This window comes from Rhinopithecus bieti, unplaced genomic scaffold (assembly GCF_001698545.2).
Source record: "Rhinopithecus bieti isolate Rb0 unplaced genomic scaffold, ASM169854v2 scaffold_8690, whole genome shotgun sequence".
Lineage (NCBI taxonomy): Eukaryota > Metazoa > Chordata > Mammalia > Primates > Cercopithecidae > Rhinopithecus > Rhinopithecus bieti.
Genome location: NW_016805815.1, coordinates 444 through 27,117, shown reverse-complemented (window position 1 = coordinate 27,117; position 26,674 = coordinate 444). Strand labels below are relative to the sequence as shown.

The window sequence follows — 26,674 nt, the reverse complement described above, 5'->3', positions numbered from 1 at the left end:
AGAGAACTTACAAAAAGAATTTTTATTAAATGAAAGAAAAATCTGCTTGGTGGGTCAGATATGAAATAGATTTACAGAAACTTTACATCCGGTCTCTCCAAGACATAAAAGGTCGCCCAGGAAAAGCAACGCCCCCTTGCCAGGATGCCAGTGGGAGGAGGGCAGGGTGGCAGCCCAGGTCATGTGGCGTGGACCCTGCATAGGAAGCTGCAGGAAACTCCAGGCTGCTCGAGACTCACGGCGTTCCCCGGAAACGGGTGCCCTAGGAGGGAGCGATGGGCATGTCTGTGCCGGGCTCGGCGCTGGGTGCACGCACGCTGTCCCGTTTAAACTCCTAGTCCAAAGCCGTCCCGAGGAGTGTGCTCTGGTACACAGAGGAACACACACCAACCACCCCTTACTGGGACAGCAGCCGGCGCCAGCCTGGGCCACGCGAGCCTCTGCTGAGCTCTTTGGCAGGGCACACCGGGGCCTTTAACACCTGTCACTATCCTGTAGTAAAACTTCTTAAAAACACCTATTTCTGCAAAATAATGTGTTTCTGTATGTGGAGCTCTGCAAATATACATTTCCTTTGGGAAGAAAGCCGCGTGGACCGAGACTGAGGGCTGGTCCGGGGACGTCCGAATTCTGCTGGAGGCCAGCCAGGCTTCAGTCCCTGCCCGCCGCCCGCGCTCACATGAGGTCGTTGAGCTCCGCCTCCAGTGCCTTGGCCATCTCGTCGGCCTCGGAGCTGCTGCCCTCGTCCTCGTTGCTGGACTCCCTGCTGGACTCGCTGGCGGCGTCCTCTTCATTCAGCTTCCTCTTGTGGCCTCTGCAGAGAAGCAAACACGGTGTGAGACGCTCATGGCAAACACACAACGCCGGGGCATTGCCTGGTCTGCATGTGGAAAGGGGCCTCCGTGGTTTTAACACAAGACACAGCACAATTCTCTGGTCAACGACGCACACAGGCCACCGACCCAGGGCCACGTCATCCGCGTGTGGACACCAGAGGCCCAGCACAGGAGAAGAGGCCCCTGGCCCTGTTACACATGAGGACACGACCGACAAAGCGGTTCTTCACCTGCTGCAAACGCACATTCCGGTCGCTCATAAACACCTGTGATGCCAGAAGACATCAGAACAGGAAAACCAGGACAGGAAAGTAAGATCGTCTGTCAGAGTAACTGTCAGTGTCACGTTAACAAGCACCTCCCAGGTCGAGTGGGCCGCGGTCTGGAAATTCTCATTTCCTCGGACTGCTGCTAAAATGACTCTAATAAAAGAGAACACCAGCCCTTTGCATGCCACTAGGCTTTTCTTCTGAGCCACTGCAGATGCAACTGGTTCCTGTGATGTCGGCCGGCTTGAGGAGCACACCCGCGAGATTCCCAGAGCCCTGAAATTCCGACCGGCTGACGTCCTGCCAGACACCCTCCCTTCCGGTGCCGTGCTGGGACGTCCCACTGTGCCAAGGAACCTCAGCTACAACCTTAGAGATGGAAGCCTGGTTAAATGCGCACAAGCTGTTTTGATTTTAACCAGATTAGGGGTAATTGGGCCATACTAGCCTTCAGTTACAATCCTGAAAAGTCACTGAGAGAAGTTAGTAACAGTCACCATACGTGAATACCCTAAAAATATTTTCTTGGCTAACGTAGACACAATATAGCTAACATACATGCCTATGTGGCACATTATGTGTGATACAGCTACACATACAAGTACACATGTAACATACATGTATTCGAAGCTAACACGCAAACTACAGCACGGTAGTGAGTGATTAGCAGGGGCCCTGCAACGCCACAGCACCAGCAGGCCCATGTAAACTACTGCATTGCACTTCGAGGGCTAACACGACAAACTATATGCACAGAATATACTTGAAACACTCCAATGCCTGGTAAGCTAGATTAGAATTCACTATGTTCATTTATTATGAGAGAAGAGACAAAAGACATAGAATCAGCTGATCAGATGGAACCAACAGAAGATAAGAGAACCCCGTGGGCTGGGCTGACACCCACGGCTGGTCAGTCACGACAAATTTGTTCAGAGAACCCAGCTGTGCTTGGTCCACAGAACACGGCACGAGAGAAACACAAGGGCCCCAGAACTCTAAATCCTGTCCAGGTGGCAGGCACTGGGCTGCAGGATGACAGCTCCTTCCTCCCTCCCTCCCTCCCTCCCTCCCTCCCGGACCTGCCTGTGCCCAGCCCCTCGCTCCCTGGCCTGCCCTCTGTGTGCTCAGCCCCTCCCTCCCCAGCCTGTCCTCTGTACCCAGCTCCTCCCTCCCCGGCCTGCCTCTGAGTCCAACCCGCTGTATAAGATGGGAACTGCCATGTTTCATCACATACTGGGACCCCTGGATCCATGAGATCCTTTCCTGAAAAGCAATGCATCCCATCATTTAAAAGCAGAGTAGACAGGGCGTGGCAGCTCACGCCTGTAATACCAGCACTTTGGGAGGCCAGGTTGGGCGGATCACCTGAGGTCAGGAGTTCAAGACCAGCCTGACCAACATGGTGAAACCCCGTCTCTACAGAAACAAAACAAAACAAAACAAAAGCAGGGGTGGTGGGCCCCTGTAGTCCCAGCTACTCTGGAGGCCGGGGCACGAGAACTGTTTGAACCTGGGAGGCGGAAGTTGCAGTGAGGTGCGATCATGCCACTGCACTCCAGCCTGGGCGACAGAGTGAGACTCTGTCTCAAAAAGAAAAAAAAAAGCAGAGTAGTGGGAAGAGCACTCCCTAGTATCTGCCATCCAAGTTTTAAACGAATTCACTATTTTCATGTCAACTGGAATGAATATTTTCTACTGAGAAATAAAGGCTTACTTTTAATTGCTCTATGAGAGTGAGGGGTTGCAAATTAGCTGGGAGTGTCGGTGCATGCCTGGAGTCTCAGCTGTTTGGGAGGCTGAGGAGAAAGGATCCTCTGAGCCCAGAAACTGGAGGCTGCAGTGAGCCTGGGCCATGACTGCAACACTGCACTCCAGCCAGGGCGACAGAGCAAGACGTTGTCTTAAAAGAGAAAAATCTCCGCACACCTTTTCTGTGTGTCTGCTTCCCCTCCGCGTGCCCCCTCCGCATGCCTCGTCTGCAGACCTTGTGCCTGAGCCTGTGTTGGGCTGGGCACCTCCCGCTGTTTGCTTTGAGGACACCGGGCGTATCATGCACGAGTTTCCTTTATTTCCAGTCTCTACTGACACCAACGATGCTGTCAGGGCCACAAGTCTGGCCTCTGGTTGCTGCGGCAACAAGCTTTTGGCAATTAACAAAATTCATTAGTGATTTCTCTTCCTCCCTAATACACGTTGGCAGCTGTTCCAGGAAAACCTGGCTCCCGTCCTCCCATTAGGCTTCCTCCACTTAACTCAGTTTTGAGAAGTTGAAACAAAACAAGATACAGACAGTTCTTGTGAAGGTCAAGGTGCTGCAGTGAGGGGCGCCCTGAACCCCGGGAAGAACCCACTGGCGGGTGGGCTGGACAGAAGACCTTCGCCAACAGAGGCGGCGTCTCAGGCCCTCAGAGCAGTGCACGGCGCTGACCTCGGGGAGGGAGCAGTCATGACTGTGAACAGGAAAGCCGAAGTGGCATCTCAGGCCGAGCTTGGGACAGTCGCCAAGTCCAGGAGAGGGCAGGCCTGGATCTCGTGTGCACGGGGCCTGGGGAGTGTGTGACACGACCCTAACAGTCTGGTGACACAGCTCCCTGCCCGTGTGCTGACGCTTTGCTCAAGGGAACCCTGGGCCCTCCCAGTGGGCCGGACTCGGGGGGCTGGCAGGGGTGTTCGGCTCCCTCACAGCCATGCTGGGCTGGACACACCAGGGGCACCGAGCAGAGAGGGGCAGGGTCCCCAACAGAAAGTGAAGACGGGGCACACACCAGCCAGGTGGGACCCTGGGGGCAAGTAGGGGGAGGAGGAGGAGGGCGAGAGGTACAAGAATGAGTTCCAACAATTCCTTTCTTTCTAAAATCAAGTGAGGAAGCCATCCATGGCAGACAAGAGTTCTAACGGCAGCAAGAGGATGACAAACGATGGGAAACACCAGCCGGGACTCTTTCTGTTTGAGGTTTAGAAATAGGCCACAGCGTTCCCCTCACAAGGCCGACAAAAACACCCAGTGCGCTGCTGACAGCAGGACACCTTCAGAAACGCCAGCGAGCCTTGGCAGGGTGCCACGGGACCTGAACCGAGCCCATGGAAGGGGCCACCTCAGCTCCTGCTGGAGAGCCCTGTGCACATGCCCCAAGGCTCACACACACAGACGGCTCACGCACAGACACGGCACATGCACAGACATGGCACACGCACAGACATGGCACACGCACAGACATGGCTCACGCACAGACACGGTTCACGCACAGACACAGCACACAGACGGCACACACACAGACATGGCTTGCACAGTCATGGCTCATGCAGACATGATAATGATGACTCTAAAGGCCTCTGATCATGATTCTGTCGCTGTTGTGGGAGATGAGGTGGCCGCAGGTGCTCACAGCACTCGCTGGGAACCGTTTCTTGTGGATTCACAGCTGGGCACGCTGTGGTTTGAGGCCAGCTGCACCAAGTGCTTCTTCCTTTGATTTTTCCAGGAAACCCCACGGGCAGGCGCCACCATTCCCGTCTCAAAACGGGGGCCTGGACCCCACGATGCTGGTGAGAATGCTGAGAAATGTTTTCCACACACTTTGGAAAAACGCGGCTAACTGGGAGACAGGGCAGGCCTTACATGAGGCTGCGTGTCTGGGACCAGGTCGACGGCTTCCACCCCGAGGGGTCACAGAGCCCAGGCTGGAGCGCGCCGCCCTCCATGGGTCCCCCAGGCCGGCCCTGCGCGGTCCTTCCTGGTGCCGCAAATGCCGCAGCCTCGGCCTCCCGTGGGCTTCCAGCTCCATAATGAAGAACAGGGAACACTTCACTACGGTGGCACAAACCTTCGCTCTTGGTTAAACGACGTTTGGAGTATGGCATTTAAAAGTACAAGACGAATGGATTTTAGTCATTAAAAATTACCTCAAACATTAGACACAGCTGCAAACCATGGTTAGTAAATGTCTGTAACTGATACCAGCTTCGCTTCCTCAGCATAACATGCAATATTTCTATTTTGTTTCTACAACCGGTTGCACAGCTCCATAGACCAATATTAACAGATTTAATTTGAGGAAAATTTAAAGCTTGAACATTTATCTCAAATTCAATGTGGAATAAGGCAAGAATACAAACAATAATAGGTATGTACATCCTCCCCCCCATATTTCAGTTTTCCAAACACACTGGGCTGTCACAGTGCACACGATTTGGCACCAGAAAGACACCCGTCAGTGCAGCAAACACACGCACGACCGGGTCACACCAGCATCTAATCCAACGGGGACGGAGCAATCCAGGCACAGGGTTCCCATGGCCGCCACCAGCATGGCTGCTGGAAGAAGAGGGAAGGTCAGTGCTGCTCAGTGAGGCCACCACGCCCCTGAAAACCCACGTTGGCATGGCCAGGTCTGCACGCGCTGGGACGCCTGTGGGAGGTGCTGCGCACGGCGGATTATTTCCCCAATGCACCCTAGAGTGGAACATGGCGTGAGGGCGGCGTGGGGATGCCCAAAGCAGGCAAAGCCGCACACAAGCCTGGGGGGATCTGCGCTCCGCGGGGACCTGCAGGGAACCTGCCAGATGACGTGAACAGAGACCCAACAGTCCAACCCCCTACAGCACGGGGCCGGGCTCCGCCAAGGAGAGCAGGCGGCAGGCGTCGGTCTGCTGCTGAGAGCGGGCCCGGGTCCGGGTCCAGGCCCAGGCCCAGTGACAGACAGCAGTGGCAGTGCCCTCCCTCTGTGGCATCTGCACCTGAGCCCCAGACCCGGCAGGGCCCCAGCGGGGACGCCACAGCTCTGGGCATGGACATCGTCACGCTCTCCTCAGCAATCTCACAGCATGAGAATTAACCTGTGTGTGTTACAGGAAGAGGAGCAGGGACCCTTCCCAGCAGCGAGCTGGCAGGTGCTCACCGCACCCAAACCCCCTCCGAGCGCTGCTCCCAGGCGGGGCTCTTGAAAGTGGGAAGTTCAGTGAGCTTTTTTAGGGTGAGAATTGCTGCTTCATGTATTGGTATGAAAGGACTGGAAAAAATGAATGTCTCTCACTTACTAGGCAATTATTAAAAAAACCATTCGATTCAGCAGCTCTGTACCCAAATTCTAAACTGCAGGCACTGGAGTGGCCAGCAGCACACAGTCAAGGCACACAACTAGGAGCCTTCAGCCTGGTGCGCCAAAGACCACCTTAGCACCGGTAGGCATGGTGGGCACGGTGTTCACGCCTGTAGGCCCAGCACTCTGGGAGGCGGAGGTGGGAGGATCGCTGGAGGCCAGGAGTTTGAGGCCAGGCTGGTCTCAATGGGCAACACAGGGAGTCCCCATCTCTACAAAAAAATTTTAAAAACACTAGCCAGGCATGGTGGTCCACACCCGTGGTCCTAGCTACTTGGGAGGCTGAGGTGGGAGGATCCCTTGAGCCCAGGAATTCAAGGTTCCAGTGAGCCACGATCGTGCCACTGCTCTCCAGCCCAGGCAACAGGGAGGCCTTGTTTCTTAAGCCCCTAAGTACGGGGTGGGCAAGGCAGGGCCTCCTGACCTGTTCACAGCGACAGCGGTTGTCAAAAGGCTCTCACTTTTCCAAGAGATGCATGTTTGTGTAACTATGAAAATATGGAAAAGCAAATCTTCACAAACCAAAACTCCACACACTGTGTGCAGGGAGAACGAACACAGCCTACACCTCCAACACCCTCGAGGGGCAAACCTTGGAGAGGCCACAGGGTCAGAACACGCAGGAGGGACGCACAATCCAGTCACAACACGTACGTGTGCTGACCGCTCATCTTCTCCACAAAAATCATCCACACTCATTACAGCCACGCTCGTTACAACTGCTTTGAAAACGCCTGAAACTCACATGAACTTAGGTGTCGTGGGGACACCTCCAAATCCCAGCGGCACCTTCCGATTTCCCACCCCACTCAGAGGACACACAGGCCTTTCCCACGGAGTGGCCTGGTACCCCTGCTGAGAGCCAGCGGGCCACGGACATGAGGCCGCTCCGGGGCGGACACTTCTGCTCCAAGGCTCACCACGCCGTTATCACGCCAGCGCTGCAGCCTCCATGGCTCTGAAGCAGGACGTGCGTCCTCTGGCCGGCTCTTCTGCAAGACCCTCCAGGGTCTCCTGCGTTCCTGTAAGAGCTTCACGACTGGTCTGTGGCCCTCCCAGGGGCAGCGTCCCCCCACGTTGCCTCCCACGGCTGAGCAGTGGGGGAACCTCTGCAGTCTCGCCGTGCCTGCCTCTCCCTTTGCTTGTCAGTTTCTGCCTCTGGTGAGCTGGTTCTCACTTCGGAGCACATGTGCTAGCAACTGTCACATCGGCCCGATGGGTCCAGCTCTTAGCACCGTAGTTCCACCCATTCTCATTACAAAGTGTCCTTCTTGACCCGTAGAAGCATTCTTTAAATTCAGTCTTCTCCGACATTAGGATAACACTCCAGCTTTCCTACGGGTGCTGCCCCCGACCGAACGGTTCATCCACTCGTAGTTAAAGCTCTGAACCCCCTCACATTCACACCTGCCACTCTGCTGTTTTTCAGGTCTCATGTAGTTTGAGTTCCTGTTTTCCCTTTTCTGTTTTCTTTTGCATTAAGTGAATATTTTTTAATATAACATTTTGGTTCCTTTTGTGAACTCCAAGTACCTGTGACAGGTCTCAGTTAACTTAAAAAGTTTATTTTGCCCAGGCTGGGGGCACACACCCGTGACACGACCTCAGGAGGTCCTGACACGTGCCTGAGGTGGTCGGGGCAGAGCTCGGTTTTATACAAGTTAGGGAGACAGGAGACACAAAAGAACATACATCAGATGAACACTGGTTCCGTCTGGAAAGATGGGACGGCTGGAACCGGGGAGAGCTTCCAGGTCACAGGCAGGCAAGAGACAAATGGCTGCATTCTTCTGAGTTTCAGATCAGCCTCTCCAAAGGAGGCCGTGAGACCTGCCTCTGTCTCTAGTGAGCAGAGGGTGGCTTTGATAGAAGGGGTGGCAGGCTGGCCCTGGGCAGTTCCCAGAGTGACTTTCCCCTTCAGTTTCGTGATGGTGGGACTGAGGTTTATTTTCCTTTCACGTTTTTATGATCTGTTTCACGACCTATTTTGAGTTACTTCCTTAGCGTCTGCTCTTGGGTTTAGCATACACACATCTCACTCCATCAGAATCAGTTTCGGACTTATGCTGGCCTAATTCCAATTCGATATGGAGACATGGCTGCTGCACAGCTCAGCCCCTCCCCAGGCCGTGTTTCACTGCCACAATACCACGTCCGCACATGCCACGAACCCAACAATATGCTGTTGTAATTATTCACAGCAGGAGGGGAAAGGTGCACACTCAGACTCCTTACTTTATGCTTTTTTTTTTTTTTGACATGGAGTCTCGCTCTGTCGCCCAGGGTGGAGTGCAGTGGCCGGATCTCAGCTCACTGCAAGCTCCGCCTCCCGGGTTTACGCCATTCTCCTGCCTCAGCCTCCCGAGTAGCTGGGACTACAGGCGCCCGCCACCTCGCCCGGCTAGTTTTTTTGTATTTTTTAGTAGAGACAATGTTTCACCGTGTTAGCCAGGATGGTCTCGATCTCCTGACCTCGTGATCCACCCATCTCGGCCTCCCAAAGTGCTGGGATTACAGGCTTGAGCCACCGCGCCCGGCCCATATTGCTTTTTAAATCAAGAGAAAAAAGGAGAAGCAACACACTGCCTTACAGAGTTACGAAATCTCCATTCCTGGTGCTCTGCTTGTTTGTGTGGATTCAGATTTTCATCCAGGTCACCTGCTTTCAGCCTGAAGCGCTTCCTTTAGAACTTCTTGTAAGGTGTGTCTGCTACTGAATTCCCACTTTGTCTGGGAAAACCCTGCCTTTGTTTTGGAAAGGCTGTCTTGCTGCATACAGGGGCCTAGGTGTGGTGGTACCATCTATGGGAGAAGCGGCTGTGGTGTGATGGGCTCTCCCACCCTCAGGCCTCTCTCCCGTATCTCCTCTGCTGCCCTCAGGCCTCTGCCTCAGGCTTCCTTTGCTGCCCTCAGGCCTCTCTCCTGCAACACCTCACGCTTCCTCATTCTTCCTTTGGTGCTCCCAGGCCACTCTTCCATGACATCTCATGCCTCCTCTGTTGCCCTCAGGCCTCCGCCTCACGCTTCCTCTGGTGCTCCCAGGCCTCTCTCCCGGATGCCTCATGCCTCCTCTGCTGACCTCACGCCTCTCTCCTGCAACGCCTCACGCCTCCTCTGTTGCCCTCAGGCCTCTCTCCACCAACACCTCAGCTTCCTCTGCTGCCCCCAGGCCTCTGCCTCACGCCTCCTCTGCTGCCCCCAGGCCTCTCCCCTGTGACGCCTCATGCTTCCTCTGGGCCCCCAGCCCTGCTCCTGGCATTTCCACTTCCAGTGGAATGTGCCCAGGTGAGGATCTTTGTGTTCATCCTACTTGGAGTTTGTTGAGCTTCTGGGACATACAAATTAAAGTTTTCCATTAAATTTGGGGAGTTTTCAGTTATTATGTCTTTGAATAGTTTTTCTGCTCCTCTCTCTTCTAAAGATTATCTTTCTTAATTATCCAAGATTAAACACAACTTTGATGTGTGAGTGTTTCTGATGGAGCACTACTCCCCGTTGTCTAAGTGGGAGCTCACACGACCCTCCCAAACGGACAAGAGGAGGGAGGTCAACCTCGGAAGGGCCCTGCCTGCTGCCCCGCGTCTCCCATGCAGGCTGATCACACGCCCCCGTGGAGAAGAGCGGAGTGTTGGGATCTGGGTAGTCGTGTCAGGAAACTAAGCCTTTAAAATGTGGTGCTGTTTTCCTTTCCTGTTTATCACTGCACCAGATGGGACAGGAAACGGCGCCAGGACTAAAATCTCCAAGTACTTAGGGAGCCGTCGTCAGCTGTTGTCTCTGTCAACAGATCATGGGAACGACCAGCTCATCTTCTTGCCGCTAACAGCTCCCACCAATGCTATGCTATGTTTCTTGGCAGTTAACTCAATGTCGTTTTCACTTCTCCACGAACTCTAGGAATGATCTGAAAAAGGGTATGGTTTATTTTAAAGTTGCCTCTGTGAGCGATGATTCACCTCCGGCAACCAAAAGCATAAAAGGACGGGCTCAGGGACAGATTAACTGCACGGGGACCTCACCCAACCACAGGCTCAGGGACAGATCACCTGAGCAGGAGACCTCGCCTCACCTGCGTGCCTGTTTTTTTCAGTACCTGGAACTGGTGGTGGGACGATGTGTCTGTGAGATCCTTAAACATTCTGAAGATGCCTTGTTTGGTTTTTTATTTTGAGGATTTACTTTAAGGAGCGAAAGTGCCTGGCAGGCGGCTGCATATAGAGCAGGCATCTGATGTTTGTTGACTTGAGGGAAGAATGAATCACTTCTTGGTAGACAAGTAAAAAACACAGCCTTCCCCCTTCTGTTAAAACTCATTTTCAAGTTCAACTGACATTAAGATTCTTGGCCATGTGACATTAGCAAGACGTCCCGCCAGCCAGAGCACTGCCGGGAAGAAGCGGAGCTGCCTCCAGCTTCTGTACGAAATGTGTCGCCACGTGGGAAAGAATCACGATGAAACCGACATGTTCGACATGCAAAAATAAAAAAACTAAAACCACATTTACTTCATCACAAGCAAAATTTCATGTGAAAATTTCAAACCATTCACGTCTCACTGAATACCCCATAAACAGGAATGAAATAAAACTGGAAGGCCCCAAGTCCCCTGGTCTTCAAGGAAAAAGTGAGGTCCCCAAAGCCCAAGAGTCACAAAAACCCAGCTGACAGGAAGCTGAACAGACCCCCACTGCCCCACCCTTTCGAGGGGCACACATGGCCTCTAGCAGTCAGGCTGCTATCACGGCCACACGCCCACAGTGATCCGCAAACGGCAGGCGTGGCGCAGGCAGGGGCAAGCGCCGACTCCCACCCCTCCCGGCGGCAGAGATGAAGGCTGTGAGCAAGCGCCGAGACCCGAGTCCCACCCGTCCTGGTGGCAGAGGTGAGAGTCACACTGTCCCGGTGGCGGAGGTGAGAGTCCCACTGTCCTGGTGGCAGAGATGAAGGCTGAGCAGCAGAATCTGAACAGACACCCAGGACACTTTATTCTCCTGATCTCAAATTCTAAAATCACCCAAGCCCGCCCAATCCCTAAGACATGGAGTGAAACGGCGATTACAGTAACGATCCGGTCCTTGCCTGAGGAGCCAGAATGGAGAGGCACAGCCCCAAGCGCCTCCTGCAGCTGGGAGAGCAGCATGGAAGACACCTCGAAGTAGAGGGGCTAATCTCGTCTGCAGGGTTTCACCAGTGAGGGTCAGTTCTGCCATGGGCAGGTCACTCAGCAAAACAAAACAAAACAAAACAACAAAAAAAGAAAAACCCAGGGGTGCTAACTCCAGTCCTGGCCCCCAAGTCCTCTGCAGCTCTGGGTCCCGACCCGCTGAGCGCCACATCCAGGTGCCCACAGGGGGAGGCACGGACGTGGCATGCATCCTGGATGACGTGGATGGACACCAGCAACACCTTCACCGGTCTTAGTAGAAAAGCACTTTGGGTTTCTTCTTTTAATTAGAAAAAAATTATCAGGTTAAAACCACCTATGTTCACACCCAGAGCACGCTGCAAATCCAGATACTAACATGGCCGCAGCAGACACTCCTTGGAGCTGGCTCAGCTTAGCCCTGGCCTAGAGGGTCTCCGGGGAGAGCAGGGGAACCCTCCCAGAGGCCCCCAGTGCACCGCCTTCCCCAGGCCTGACCCCAGAGCTTCACAACAGACCCAGCGGACCTACACTGGAGAGTGAAGGAAGGCACGGCCAGGCAAAACCACCCTGTCGCTCATGTGGGAAAACCAAGGCATGTTACCACCCAACACGGAGTTTCACAATCTCTCCTAAAACAATTTCACATCGTTTCAACACAGCTGGAAAATACGGCTTCCTACGTGGTAAACAGAGTGGGCTACCTGGAGAGAAGCTGCACTCATTTCCCTGCTAAACCACAGAGCAGACAATCAAGTGATTTTCTGTAATTCTTGCAAATGGAACAATGACTATCGCGTCTTGTCTGCACTTGTTGGAATTTCTGGCCCAATTTTGTAACTGGATTGCCTGAATGAGTCACACTCTTTTCTTGAAATGTTGTTTATTCACCTACAGGAGAGCCTAAGAGTAAGACCAGACATGGGGAGAACTGCTTCAGTGGAGAAAATAAAGCAAGCAGTCTGCACTGCTTTCTTCACCACAGACGCCAGACGTGCACCTGGAGCGCCCCCTGCTCACCTGCTGAAGCTGGGAGTAGCCCCTCTGAGGCTGGCGCTGCTCCTACCTCATTTCACAGGTGAGGAAACCAGGATGCAGAGGTTTACTGGCCCCAAACCCCCCCGCAGCAGCTGCAAGAAGGCTCTGGAGGCCAAGTGCTCAGGGCAAATCCTCGGGACACGCGTCTGTACTGAGGATGTTGGCAGCACCTGGGGGGCCACATCCTGTCTAACGGGCGAGCAAGACAAAGCCTCCGAGGTCACCGCGGATGGGCTCGGGGCAGCCCCGGAGCTGAAGGCGGGAGCTGTGCTTCCAAATCCTCAAGGAGATGGTGCCACCCGGGGATTACGCATCCCGCCGCCTGCAGACGTGTGGACGGGACAAAGACACCTTCTCAGGAAGCTTCTGGGAGATGGATTCCACCAAAACGCAGAGACAGAGAACACCCCAGAGAGTGGGGAAGGCAACTCCTGGGGGCAGCGAGCAGGCGGGTGGGGGGAGGCTGGGGAGTGGAGTGGAGAGGCAGCCAGGGATTCAGAAACAGCCAAAAACGAAGAAAGCTAACAAAAGTGAGGTAATTATCAAATCCAGGTAAAAACAGATGTTTAAGAAAGGGAACAGCATCACCGTGTCCTATTCTATTTGGTAAGAGCAATTTACGGTCACAGGAAACACCGAGTCATTCCACACCCCCAAATCCTGGCATGTTGACATTGGCAGGGCGGAGGGAACAACAGACGCAGTCTTCATGTTGAACACTAAGAATCAACAGACGGCACGTGTGCAGACACCGCACACAGGCCTGCGCACATGTGCAGACACCACACACACGCCTGCGCAAACATGCAGAACTCCATACACTCCTTGCACACATGCAGACCCCACACACCTGCGCACATGCAAGATGACATGGAGTCGGCATGGAGACAACCAAGCGGCCACCACCAGGGCCTGCTGAGTTTGGAAGCTGCTGGTTTCACACACAGAATGGGGGACGGGCATGAAGAACGAGATGCAGCCAGGTGGCCCATCAAGAGCAGAGTCACCTCTGGGAGCCCGCGTCAGGCCCCTCCCACCTCAGACCCCACACTCACCTGGGCCCCCGGCCGCCTGCCGCGCTCCTCTCGCTGGACGCCGCTGCCCCGAGTGTCCGCTCCCTGCGAGCCCCTGGCGTCCGGGGCTGGGGCTCCTCCTCCTGCTCCTCAGGCCTCCTCTTCTCGCTGTCGCTGTCGTCGCTGCCTTCCCCGAGGATGTCGTCCACCTGACAAACGGCCAAGAGTCAGCGACAGACCTCTTTCCCGGGCCCCGTGCTCCCGCAACAGGCCTTCTCCCGGCAGAGTCCAGGGCTCTGAGTGTAGCAGGGTGGGGGCTGGAGGTGGGACTCTGCTTTCTACCTGAGCCCTGGGGTTTGAAACTCAACCAATCCTTAACAAAGCCCCGGGTAAAAGAGCAAACCCAGACAGGCAGTTCGCAGGCAAAGACTGGGTTTAAATTCCTTCTGTCCCTTATGTGAACAGGGACTTTGTTCCTAGTGCACTGTTGGATTTTATGGTGAATAACCAGCACATTTGCTTGAAAGTCTCAAGATCAGTGAGAGCCACAGCACGACTCCCGAGGGACGGGGCTTTCCGGGAGGCACCCCCGTCCTTCCCATCCTGAAATCCAGGAGGAGAGCAGCCACCTGGGAGTGGAGACGTGGCTGCGCCACAGGGACGCTCGCTAAGATGCCCGCCCGCTCGCTCTGGGCACGCCTCCAATTTGGGACACATGCAAAGAGGGCAACTCCTGAACACCTGGGGTGCGCTCAGCCGGTCCCAGGCCTGACACATGTGACGCAGATGGGAGTGGAAACAGGCGGCAGGCCAGTGAGCAGGTGATGGGAGCACCGCACCCAAACCTCAGCCTCCTCGAACCTCAGCAGGCAGGAAACGGGTGCCGTCAGTGCCTCGCTGTGGCGGCGGGAGAGGCTGAGCCCAGTGCCGGGGAGGTGAACTCAAGTTCTCACCTCCTTTCCACAACTGCATGGAGATGGGAGAAGGACATGCACAAAGAACCTGCACCCAGCATCGAGGGGCCCTCTCGGCCGACGGCCAGCGGGGGGAAGAGTGTTTTATGTCCAGCATGGATCACGTTGGAGGGGTGCTGGCGCGCTGGGGGGGCGCCGGCGCATTGGGGGGAGTGCTGGTGCGTTGGAGGGTGCCAGTGCATTGGGGGGGGCGCCGGCGCGTTGGGGGGGTGCTGGTGGGCAGCTCTCTTCGGGGCTCCCATTCCAGAGCACAGCCCTGCTCCCAGCTCTCCCATGTTGAGGGCATCTGTGTGCGAAGGCACAGCCGCGTGGTCCCCAAGACAGGCAGGTGAGGTGGGGCGGCCTGTCCACAGTCCCCAGCGCAGGCTGCTTCCCAGGAGGGGTCTGGGTATGTGCATACCAGGCTGGGGCCTCGAGGGGCATTCACTGACACAGACCCAACCCCACCCCCACAGCAGCTACGAGAAACGGCGAAAGCGGACGGAGCACAACTCCTGAGACAGGCGCCTTTCGGAGCAGGGGAGGCCGAGTCCAGAGTCACAGAGGCTCGGTGTGAGGCCGCTTTGATCAGAAATCACGGCTCAGCCCCCGAGCCCGCAGGGAGGCCAACTCATCCACCCCGCCCAGTCTGCAATTTCAAACCCATCGCCACTGTCCAGCGAGTCACAGCACATGTGCCCTGGCCTGAATCATCAAAAGGCAGAAACATTTTAACCAATAGTTAATTAGCTAAGGCAGAGGCTTTATCATCAGGTCATGATAATGATCCCTGAAAGTAACACATTACCAGAGACGCTGGCGTGAACTGGTCATCAGAGCATCTAGTTACTTCAAGACGTTACTGCTGTTCACACTTCACCAGAATGCTTACATCACTGTATTTACTGTTTTGATGGCAAATCTCCTATGGGAATAATTCTATTCAATTCTATTCGGAAATACTTAGGGCCTTTAACACTGCATCACACCTTGTCAAGAGAGAAAAAAAGGCACTGTTAAAAATCTGTTGTTTTATATCTGACAGCCAAGGGCAGGCGGGCCGGCCAGCAGGCAACCCAGGGACCCCGAGGGACCCTCGCTAGCATGGCAGCCCACCTGGGAGGCCTCAGACGTCCGTGCCAACGCTGGTGACGCAGGGCGGCCCGGCACGTGTCCCTTCGCTGCCATCTGGAAGATCCGGAGGCACGCTTGGCACAGCCAAACCAGAAACATGGGCACACATTAAAACCTGACCTCGCCTACACCGTGCTCCGATCTCCTCTCCCTCTTTCTGCCTGACTCATGTAAACATGTCAGTGTGGGAACAACACCTATCTTTCCTGGGCTTGTTGTTACAAAAAAGGTGACCGCACTTTTTGAAAAACAGTTTTCTGTACCACAGAAGCTCCTGGACTCAGGATGGGGTCACGTCCAGATGAGCCCATCACAGGCCGAAAACGCATCAGCACACCCGGCCCAGCTGCCTTCCACACTCAGACATTAGCCCATTGCTAGCAAAGTCGTCTTGCACAAGGCCGACTTGGAACGAGCTGTTCTACAGAATTCTGAGTCAAGACTCCCGATTCAAAGTGTGGTTTCTACCAAACACACATCCCTTGCACATCATTGCAAAATTAGAAAACTGTTAAGCGAATCATTATAAGTTGAGGGTCGTTTGTATTTACTTTATTTAGAACATGCTAACATAATTTTTTTTAATCTTAAGGAAAATTTAGAAGTATGTATAAAGAAAAAACACAAATGAATTCATACCTAAGTGTCGCAATTTCTACCAAAGGGGAAATACAGATAACACCAGATGCTGCTGTATCCTGTCAATGCACGGAAATCAAATGTTTCTACCAACTTCCTTGCATGACCCGGGATCACAGAATAAAACTACCCAGCTCTGTCCTGCAGTGAGGTGGGACAGCTTCGCGCGAGGATGGGAAATGAGAGGCACCCGGAGCAGGGCCTGGAAAGCGCCCTGACCACGAGAAGCAGAACAGGCAGAAACGAGGCAACACAGCTGGAGAGGCTGCGGACGCCGGCTCTGGGGCCCAGCAGGCTTTCCCGCAGGGCTGTGCAGGGGAACAGGCCCCGCCTCAACCGTCTGGTGACCTCCCAGCCCTGGTTCCGGCACCTTCCCTTCCCTGCAGTTCCATGATCACACAAGAACGTGCAGGGGGGCCGACACGTGGCTGTGAGTCTCTCTGTGAGCTGGCTGAGACAGAGGCAGGTGTCTGCGTAGAGACACGTAGGCTCCAGCAGATGACAAGACACAGCACCTCCTGTGAAAAGGCCACCATCCAACTGGCCAACTACATGCACTCAGCTCGAGTTTCAAGGAACAAATCTCTATTAAACATGAAATCGAAATTTGCCTGAACAACTATAATGTGGAGTGAATGTTTAAGTGAAATAATGCCAACTGGAAAGAAGCTCTTATGAACAGAAAACATCAGCTAAAGAGGAACTTTAACAAAACGTAAAAAACCCCAAAACTTGGAAAACAAACTCAAGGCATTCAGAAACTGCCAAGCTCGAGAGGTGGGACCCAAAGTCCTTCACTCAAGACGAGGCTGCAGGCAGCTCGTGTCCCCAGAATGATTCGCGCAAATTACGCACTCCAAAATCCACCCAGAAAGCTTCTCTACCTAGAGACTGTGACAAGTCTCTCATCAAACAAAAGATAACGTCTTATCTATTCAATGACACCTGCGGGAAAACTTTAATTCACTATCACTTCAGTAACCAAACCTTTCAGGAAATACTTAAGCCCAAGGAGAAAAGCGTTCTTTCTAAAGTTACCAACTTCACGGGAGAAAAGTCAAAACCAAGTCCAAATACCTAAAGTTCCAACCACGCAGAGTGACCAAATCTTCAGACATGGCTGTGACTTAAGTCTTTTTTTGCATCAACTGTCATCAACAACTTCTACTGACTGGCTGGACAACTAAACGCACAAAACTAACTCATTCTTAAAGGACTCTGGTTAATCAAAATATTGTAAAAGATCAAGTCACAACTGTGGTGAAAAACCACAAATCAGACATCAAGGGAAAAATCCCTGCTCTTCAGTAACAGCAAAGTTTCCAAACGTCACTGATTTCACGTGCACTGTGTGTATTTTAATGAATCTTCAGATGTGTCAGCTGCACACAGCCATGGGTAAGGGTTCTAGCCCTTTAGTTTCCCTGATTCTAATCCACCATTAATTTTGCAGTCTATTCTGAGTCTACTGTTCGTCTGGGAGAAGGCTTCCACGCTAGCAGGTGCCCAGCACTTCCTGAACAAATGCTGAGTTCAGTAAACACAGCTTCACTAACACGTTTAGGCTCCAAGACTCCACAGATACTAAGAGTGGAGCTGCAGACACGGCCTCGTAAGAAGCACACCAAGAGAAGGAGTGGCACCTTAGGGCCTCTGGACAGGCCCAGACGTTTAATATTTGTGTCACAGATAACCGAAAGAGAAAGAGACTGGCCTTGAAAAAATACTGGAAGACATCGCGGTTGAAAACTCCCCAAATTTGCTGAAAGACAGGCATGGCTGCATCCATGTGTAGAAATGAGTGTGGCGGCCCTCTGCAGTCATTTGCTCAAAGACATGGATGGCCGCGTCCACGTGTAGAGAGTGTGGCCGTCGTCCACATTCCTTGTTTGCTGAACGACACTGATGGCCACGCCCATGTGCAGAGACGAGTGTGGCTGCCGTCCGCAGTCCTTGTTTGTGTCCAACACCCCTTGCCTCCTTTCTCGGTGTGTGTGGGGTGGGGGTCAGAGCAGATCTGTGGAAAGGGAGCAGGTGAGCAGGGTCCTGAATGATGGGTGGGAGTGTTTTCAGGGGTCAGAAGAGCACAGAGTCTCGGGCTGGGATTGCAGCACTGCTGTGTTCACCAGTGCCAACTGCAGAGAAGCAGCTTGGACACTGCATAAGAGCACACTCCAGGCCGGACCGTTCTGAAGTTCTACATCCAGGTGCATTTCATGGGCAATAAGAATCTGCAAAGTTTTAACTTTTTGTGACAGCTTGAAACTTTTTGCATGTTGCCTTCAACCTGTTTTTGGTAGACAGACGTGGCATGTAATTGTTTCAAGTGGCCTGGACAGTCATCCTGATATTGGCGAATTCTTACATCTCATGGTTTTGGGAGCACTCCCGGTGACAGCGAGTTCTTATGTCTCATGTGATTTTGGGAGCACTCCTGGTGACGGCGAGTTCTTAGGTCTCAGGGGATTTGAGGAGCATCCCTGATTCACATCAGTGAGTTCTTACGTCTCGTGATTTTGGGAGTGCTCCTGGTGACAGCGAGTTCTACGTCTTAATTTTGGGAGGGCTCCTGATGTTAGTGAGTTCTCGTGTCTATGTGATTTTGGGAGCAGTCCTGATGTTAGCGAGTTCTTACGTCTCATGTGATTTTGGGAGCACTCCTGGTGACGGTGGCCCCACACCCAGCCTCTGTTCTTGAGGCATTTTATCGGGGTCATCACATTTCTTGGCTTCCACGTATATTAAATGCAGAATTTAAAAATGGTTAAGATAAAATTACAACATTAATTTTCACGGCCTTCAAGTTTCTTCAATGCCGTTTCAGGTGAACGCCTACTGACATCATGCCTGACGCTGCTTAGGCACGTTCTGGACGTGGAGATCAGAAGCACGTGCTACGTGGGGGACCGTTTTTTCTTTGAAAGCAGAGACATGAAGTGAGTGGTCTGCTAGCTGTAGAAGCCTCTGCGGTTTAAACCCAAGAAGAAATCCAGATGCCTACTGGGTCTGGCATTCCCACAGCACTGACCGGGCTGAGTTCTCCAAGCTGCTCCTCATATGAGGGGCGGGGAAGCCCGTCGGGGGGGTGGGAGTGGCGTCCCCCACAGCAGGCGCGGCTCTTGGGTCAGCAGCTTTGCCCCTCCTCTGTCTACAAGGAGACCCTTCCTCTACCACTGAAGCAGCAGACGCCTAATACACCGACGTGCTGGAAACGGCCAGAGGTCTCAACACCCCTCACTCAGTGGCCCCTCCACAGGCTGCACCTGACCCTGGTTCCAGATCCACTTGACTCCCCATTACCTGAGTCCCAAAAGGAGAAGCAGCCCCCCCCCATGTATCCCCAGGATGAAGAGAGGCCACGGCAGCCTCCAGGGAGCACCACGGGGCAGGTACCCAGTTCGTCTCACAGGCCCACAGGGGTGCAGGCAACGGGCCCGAAAGACAGGCTTATCTGGGGTGCAGCTGCCTCATCTGCCCCAAGCACAGGCAGTGGAAGAGGGACAGATGTGAAACGAGGCTGTCAAGCCAGGGCTGGGTCATGAGGAGCTTCCTGAGGCTGCTGTAATAACCACGCACCATGGCTCAAATGATCCAAATTCATAACCTCACAGCTGTGCAGGTCAGAAGTCCAACATGAGCCTCACAGGACCAAAATCCAGGTGTCCACAGGGAGAATCCCTTCCTCACGTCTTCCAGCTCCTAGAGGCCTCGGGTCCTTGGCACCGGGGCTCCTCTGACCCCTTCTCCTGCCTGCAGGCGCTGACTGTCTTAAGGGCCCAGGACTCAAGAGAATCAAGCAGGCTTTAAATATTCACAAACATAAAACCCTCTGGCCTCTCCCCCACGCACAGAACAATCCACCGCTGCAGTCTTCCGCTTTCAATACCATTTGTTCCCGAAGAGCCGCATCTGGGGGTCTACGATCACTTTTATTTCTGAGAGAAAGGATTAGGTTTTGGGGTGGCTGAAAGCTGCTGAGTACATTCAAGACATCTAACCCCCATTTCGAATTCAACCCCCTTTGATATCGAATGACTAAGAATCAAGTTGTCACCACTGCCTGAAACAGGACTGCGCGGGGAACAGACCCTGAGTCCTCCAAGCCCTACCAGGAAACCAGGAGGGAGATGGGATGTGTCAGCGGCTTCCAGGTGGGAAGAGGTAGAGTCCCTCCCTCCTCTCCTCCTGCCTCTGGTCCTAGGCAGGTGGCTGTTCCTTATATAGAACCTTCTGGAATCTCAAATAAAGTGGTCTGGGCTTATAGGTAGTGGTTGAGAAAAATTTTTTTTAGAGAAAACATTTTTGTGAAACAAAAAACAGCTAATGTACAAAAGACAGAAAATGGCAGAGAAATTCAGCACACCTGAAAAAAGGTCTGATCCTCACAAGATAAACTGGTATCTAAAAGTGATAACCTGAGTTAATGAGACGAGTCTGCCCTGAACAGAACCATCTGCATTTTTCTGCTACTGTTGAAAATAAACAGGAGCTGCTTTCCTCCTCAAGAAACTTCTGCCGCCTTCTGGATGCAAACAGAATGGCGGCTCTCTCCAGAGGACAGCGGCACCAGGCGGGCAGGGAGGACGGCCTCTGAAGGGAACACGAGGACCTGAGGGAAGGGGATGGCCTGTGCCCTGACCGGTTGCGGGTGAGGACCCCACACAGGTGCCACCCACGAGGGCAACTTACAGGAGGACACGGGATGTGGTTTCCCAGGACGGTCCTTCTAAAGAGCAGTCTCCGAAGGACGGTGCTGCAAGATCACCCGCCCCAACACCCCGACTGTTGTGGAACCTTCCATCGGGCGGCCTGGGACCCAAGAGGAGAAGCACGCGGGCCAAGGGCCAGGACACAGGAGTGAAGCAGGACCCGGCTGAGAAAACCCCAACTCCACCGACGCGGCCTAAAGCTCTCTAGTGCTGTGGTAACGAGATGCTGTGAGAATCACCAGCCACTCTGTGTGTGTGTGTAAGGCCCACGTGCAGCGGACACACAGCGCTCCAGCGTTTCTCAATGGGGGCCTGTCGGCGTGGGGCAGGGGGAATCACTCCTCCTCATGACCATGAGTGCCTCCAGACCCTGTCCCATGTCCTTGGGGTGGGCCAGGAGAGCAGGAGGGGCTGGGCGGCGTTGGTCCTGGTGAAGACGCAGGCACGAATCCTAAGCCACAACTTCGACGTGTTCTCACGCCACACATTGCGGACACACCGCTTAATGCCGCTCTGGGTCTCCTTGAATAGGAAGCTCCGTGAAAACCATGAGCGCTAGTCTCGAACTAGACACGACTGCACAAGTGCAGAATTCTCGCTCTGCCTCCACCCACACACCGCAGCTCTGCGGCCCCAGCACGAGCGCGCCGTGGGCACCAGGGCGTGGTTGGCTCACCTCTTTGTCCATACTCTCTAAATCCTCCTTACAAAGAGTGTACAGCGGCATTGTCTCAGACATACTGGGCTGTCGCTTTCTTCTAGAAGGGCCAGGCTGCTCTCCGTCCGGAGCGTCAGGCAGCTCTTCGCCGAACGTCTGCGGCTGGGGTGGCGGAACCGCTCTGAAAGGAATTTCATAGGCCCCACATGAGGAAGTCAGTTTGAATCGCACTTTTTCAGCACTGAGTCAGACTCCTGGCTCTCGGACTGGGCAAACACTCACACCCCAACAGGGAACCACAGGAAAACGTGATGTTTCGCCAACACGCTTTTCAGAGTTTAATAGATCAGAACTGGCTAATTGAGCCAGGCTGCGTGGCAAAACATGTTTCTGACTATCCTGTGGAAAAGTAACACCCAACTTCTTTTATCCACAAAACCCCCGTGAGGCAGAGAGCATCTGCTGGGCTTCAGCATCTCAGAATAAGGGGCAAAGAGACACAGGAGACTAAGCGTGTTCTGGGAACCCCCAGGACACCATCTCCAGGCTGCGAAAACAGATACAAAAAATGGTGCAGTGACAAAACACGTCAGTGGGCTGAAATTAAAATCATTTCACAGACCCGCACGGCGGCTCACGCTTGTAAAGCCAGCACTTTGGGAGGTCAAGGTGGGTGGATCACTTAAGGTCAGGAGTTTGAGACCAGCCTGACCAACATGGCTAAACCCCCTCTCTACTAAAAATACAAAAATTAGCCCAGTATGCTGGTACGTGCCTATAATTCCAGCTACTCAGGAGGCTGAGGCAGGAGAATCGCTTGAACCCGGGAGGCAGAGGTTGCAGTGAGCCGAGATCACGCCACTGCACTCCAGCCTGCGCAACAGAGCAAGACTCCATCTTAAAAAAAAAATTCACAAAAAAACCCAGAAAAAGGTAATTCTCGTGCTTGTATGGTTAAATATTAATGTAATAAATAAACTAGAAAGGGCCAATCTTCTGTTTCAAGGATTTTTCTGCTATGTTAAAACCGCAGCTCCATTTGAAATGGTTTTTCTCCTCTATACATATCTTTCTCGATCTGGATGTGTAAATCTTATTAATATATTCTAATGCATGCCTCTGACTGCTGGAATTTAAGGCAAGCCTCTGGGAAAATGGGTGGTGCTGCCCTCCTCAGAGGCGGCTGTTTCTAGCTGCTGGTTCTTCCCTGAGTGACCAAAGGACGAGACCAGGAGGCACTGAGCGTGCGTCCCAGACACCAGCTCACTCGGGACAGGCACAAGGATGAGGGGATAAAACCCATCCTGGTGAAGGAAAACAGGCATTAAGTCAAAGTTACAAAACTAAAAAGACACAACTGTATTAGGCTATTTACAATGAAGAGAAGATTTTCTGCCCAGAAATCTGAAGGTGCTGATCTGTGCTGTTTGGAATTCAGGACTTCCTGAGCCTTGGCAAAGTCCACTCTTCACCTTGGCCCTCTGTGAACACACGTTTCCCATCCCGTGAGCGCCACGCTTCCCATCCTGCGAACACGCGCTTCCCACGTGCATTTGGCTGAAACACCTATGTACGTATAATCAGACACACGCAGTTCAAACCAGTGTTGTTCAAAGGGCCAACTGCACTGTTACTTTAAACTGAATTAAATGTTTCAATTAATGTTAAAAACCTGTGATAACTGCTCTACTCCAGCCAAACACCCCACCTCTGAGGTCTCAGAGAAGGCCATGGGGGAGCCCGTGGGGAGCCCAACATCCAACCCCACTGGCAGCAATGAGGCCCCTCCCATCCATGTGGGAGGGTCAGGATTGTCACCAGCCCCCACTGAAGATGCAGACACTCCTCCCATGGTGCCAGCGATGACGACGTGGGGAGCCAGGACTGCCACAGCAATGGCGTCACCCCCATCCCCACATGCGTCCACCAGCAACAGCGTCACCCTCATCCCCATTCTCAGGCATCAAAAGAGGCCGTGTGGGGAAATGGACTCCTGTCCCGACTGGCAGGAACTAGGGGCCTCCACTCCTGCTGGAGCATGACCCCAACAAAATGAGTGATGGGAGAAGGTTTAAATAAGATCCAGAGTCTCCTGACATGATGTGAAAAAGGTCCAGGTTTCAATCTGATGTCACTTGCCCCAGCAAGAACCAGGAAGATCTCAAACTACGGAGAAAAGAGCAATCAACAGAGGCCAAGCTGAGGGGGCAGAGATGCTAAGATTCATAGTGACTTACAGCATCCACCGTAAAAATGCTTCAATAGGCAACTGCAAATACGCAAATGAAAACACAGGGGTCGGCAAAGAAACAGAAGATACAGAAATTTTATAACTGAAAAATAAAAACTAAAACCAAAAAATGTCACAGACAGACTAGCAGCAAATGAAGGAGACAGAGGAAGGCTGTGAACCTGAAAATCTAACAGAAACCACCCAACCCGGACAACAGAGAAAATGAGCTGACCAGGAAAAAGCACACAGCTTAGGGACGCACGAGATACGAAAAGCCTCAGCAGCCGTGTCCCTGCCGTCCTACGCATGGCAGAGATGGCCTTGAAAAGCAGTGGCCGGAAATGTCCCAAAGACGTCAAAAGACATAAACCTTCCAACTCAAAAAGCAGAGTCAAACCTAAACAAGGTAAATCCTCCAAATCTACACCAGGACACCTCATCCTCAAACCTCAGCTAAAGATGGAGAAAAACCTTGAAGGCAATGGAAGAGAAAACACAGCTCACCTACAGGAAAAACGGCCAAAGACAGAAGATCACTCATCTGAACCACGGAGCCCAGAAGGAAGCCAGATGTTTCTCAGGCCCTGAGAAAAAGGAAGATCAACCCAGAGTCTTGTCCCGTGAAAACGTCCCCCAGCAAGGGAGAGACTGCAGCGGGCCCAGGCCTGCCCCAGAGCATGATGGACACCGCAGGGCAGGCTGGGAGGGAAGGGACCCCCTCAGGGAACTCCGCAAGGACGGAAGCAGGAATCTAGGCGAGCCCCGGAGACCCCACTCTGGTTCTCTAGATCACACTTGACTGTCGAAACAAAAATCATAAGAAATAATCCCAAAGCAAGCAGAGGTAAGTAGAGCAATTCCTTCAAAAACACAACCAACCACAACTCACCCGAAGCAACAGGTCCTGTGAAAAGCCCTGTAACTATTAAGGAAAAGGAACATGACATTTTAAATCTGCAAAAATAAAACCTCCAGGACCAGACGGTCTCACTGGAGAATTCTCCCAAACACGTGAAAGGAAGCGGCAGGTCTACAGTCTCACCAGGGACGCTGGAGGGCGGACTGCTGGAGGGCGGACGCTTCCCACCTCACCACGGGAGGCCACCGAGCCACAACAAACCCGGGACAGACGGCACACAATGTGACAAGTGCAGCCCCACAGGCCCCTCAACATCAACATGAAGACGCTTCACAGAAGTGCATCAAGGTTACCACACACCACAGCCAAGGGGATTGGTCTCTGGGTTGCAAGGTTGTTTTCATGTCCAAAAATCAGTCAATGTGAGCACCACATACTGACAGGCAAAAGAAGAAAAACCACACACACCAGAAAATCAACAAACACCGGAACAATGCAACACTCACTGGTGTTAACAACTCACAGAAACAGGAAATCCAACTTGATCAAGGGCATCTCCGGGCAGAAAACCCAGGAACAGACCACACAGGTGCACCTGAGCACACCTGAGACGCTGGGGCAGAGCAGCCGTGGGGAAGACAGCGCCCGCGACAATGTCTGGCTAGGGCCAGAAAACCAACCTCAAGAGCATCGCGGGCTGAGGTGTCAAATGAAAGACTACAGATCTTTCAGGATAAAACATCGAGAAAATCTCTGGGATCTGGGACTAGGCTACTAGTTAACCTCACATCAAAAGCACGATTCCTAAAAGAAAGAAGTGATAAATAGAATCTCGTGAAAATTAAAAACTTTTGCTCTGCCAAAGACCCTCTAGAGGATGATCTGCCTGACTGGAATTCAGGGCTTCCTGAGCCTTGTCAAAGTCCACTCTTCGCCTCGGCCCTCCGTGAACGCCGCGCTTCCCGTCCAGCGAACACGCGCTTCCCATCTGCATTTGGCTCAAACACCCCTTTACGTATGACTGGACACACACAGTTCAAAGCAGTGTTGTTCAAAGGGCCAACTGCACTGTTATTTTAAACTGAATTAAATGTTTCAATTAAATGTTAAAATCCTGTGATAACTGCTCTACACCAGCCAAACACCACACCTCTGAGGTCGCAGAGAAGTCAAGTTGCTGCCTGGGAGGAAAGGATTTGTAAGCCACACAGCCAACCAAGGACTAGCAGATGGAACACACACAGGAGGTGATGTTCAGTGGCATTATTCACCACAGAAACGCAAGTCACAGCCACAACCAGCTCAGGACACATCTATCAGAATGGCTGCAATAAACAGCACTGGCCACGCCACCTGGGTCACTCACCACCACTGAAAATGTGAAATGATGATGCAGGTATTCCAGAAAAAGGTCTGGCAATTTCTTTAAAAAGCTAAACACACACTCATCATCCAATTTAGCAACTGTACCTACCATGGGACATTTATCCCAAAGAAATAAAAACTTCGATAGGCTAAGTATCCCATATCCAACACGCTTGAGACTGAAAGTGTTTCCTATTTTGGATTTTTGAATTTTGACGTATCTGTGTTACACTTACGGGCTGAGCATCTGCAACTGGTGACCCCAAATCCGAATGCTCAGATGAGCACTTCCTTCCAGGGCCACGTCACTGCTCAGAAAGGTGCGAATCTTCGTGCTCAGAAAGGTGTGCACCTTGGAGCATTTCTGATTTTGGATTTCTGGACGAGATGCTCAACCTGCGCAAACATTCAGAGCAAAGGCTGGAGACAACCCAAACATCCCTCAGAGGGGGAACAGTGAAGCCACAGACGGCCCCTCCACACACCACGAGACACGGCTCAGCGAGAAGAGGACATGAACGAGGGGCGCAGAGGCTCCAGGAACCGGCCAAGGGAGAAGGGTCAACTCCAGAAGGCTGCTGACCACCGTCCACAGCACTCCGCAGAGGGCACGGTGCAGGGAGGGACAGCAGGTGGAGGGCCAAGGGTCAGGGAGGGGAAGTGGCTGAGGCTGTGAGGGCTACAGGGGAGCTGGTGGGGGTTCTGTCTGGATGAGCCCCTGTG

The 26,674-nt window shown here is 53.0% G+C and overlaps 1 protein-coding gene across 2 annotated transcripts; it reads right to left on the bottom strand.

The window, feature by feature from the left end:
- On the bottom strand, window positions 1-26,213 carry LOC108530752 (RNA polymerase II subunit A C-terminal domain phosphatase-like). 2 transcript variants are annotated; one of them, XM_017873800.1, is made up of 4 exons: window positions 26,188-26,213; window positions 21,513-21,675; window positions 13,444-13,610; window positions 1-814 (listed from the first exon to the last, which is right to left on the bottom strand). In XM_017873800.1, the coding sequence occupies exons 1-4, from the start codon at window positions 26,196-26,198 to the stop codon at window positions 676-678; spliced, it is 480 nt and encodes a 159-aa protein (XP_017729289.1). In that variant the 5' UTR covers window positions 26,199-26,213; the 3' UTR covers window positions 1-675. The 2 variants fall into 2 exon arrangements, with proteins under 2 accessions (XP_017729289.1, XP_017729288.1); XM_017873799.1 differs by lacking the exon at window positions 26,188-26,213 and adding an exon at window positions 25,110-25,156.
- Between the last annotated feature and the right edge of the window lie 461 nt (window positions 26,214-26,674).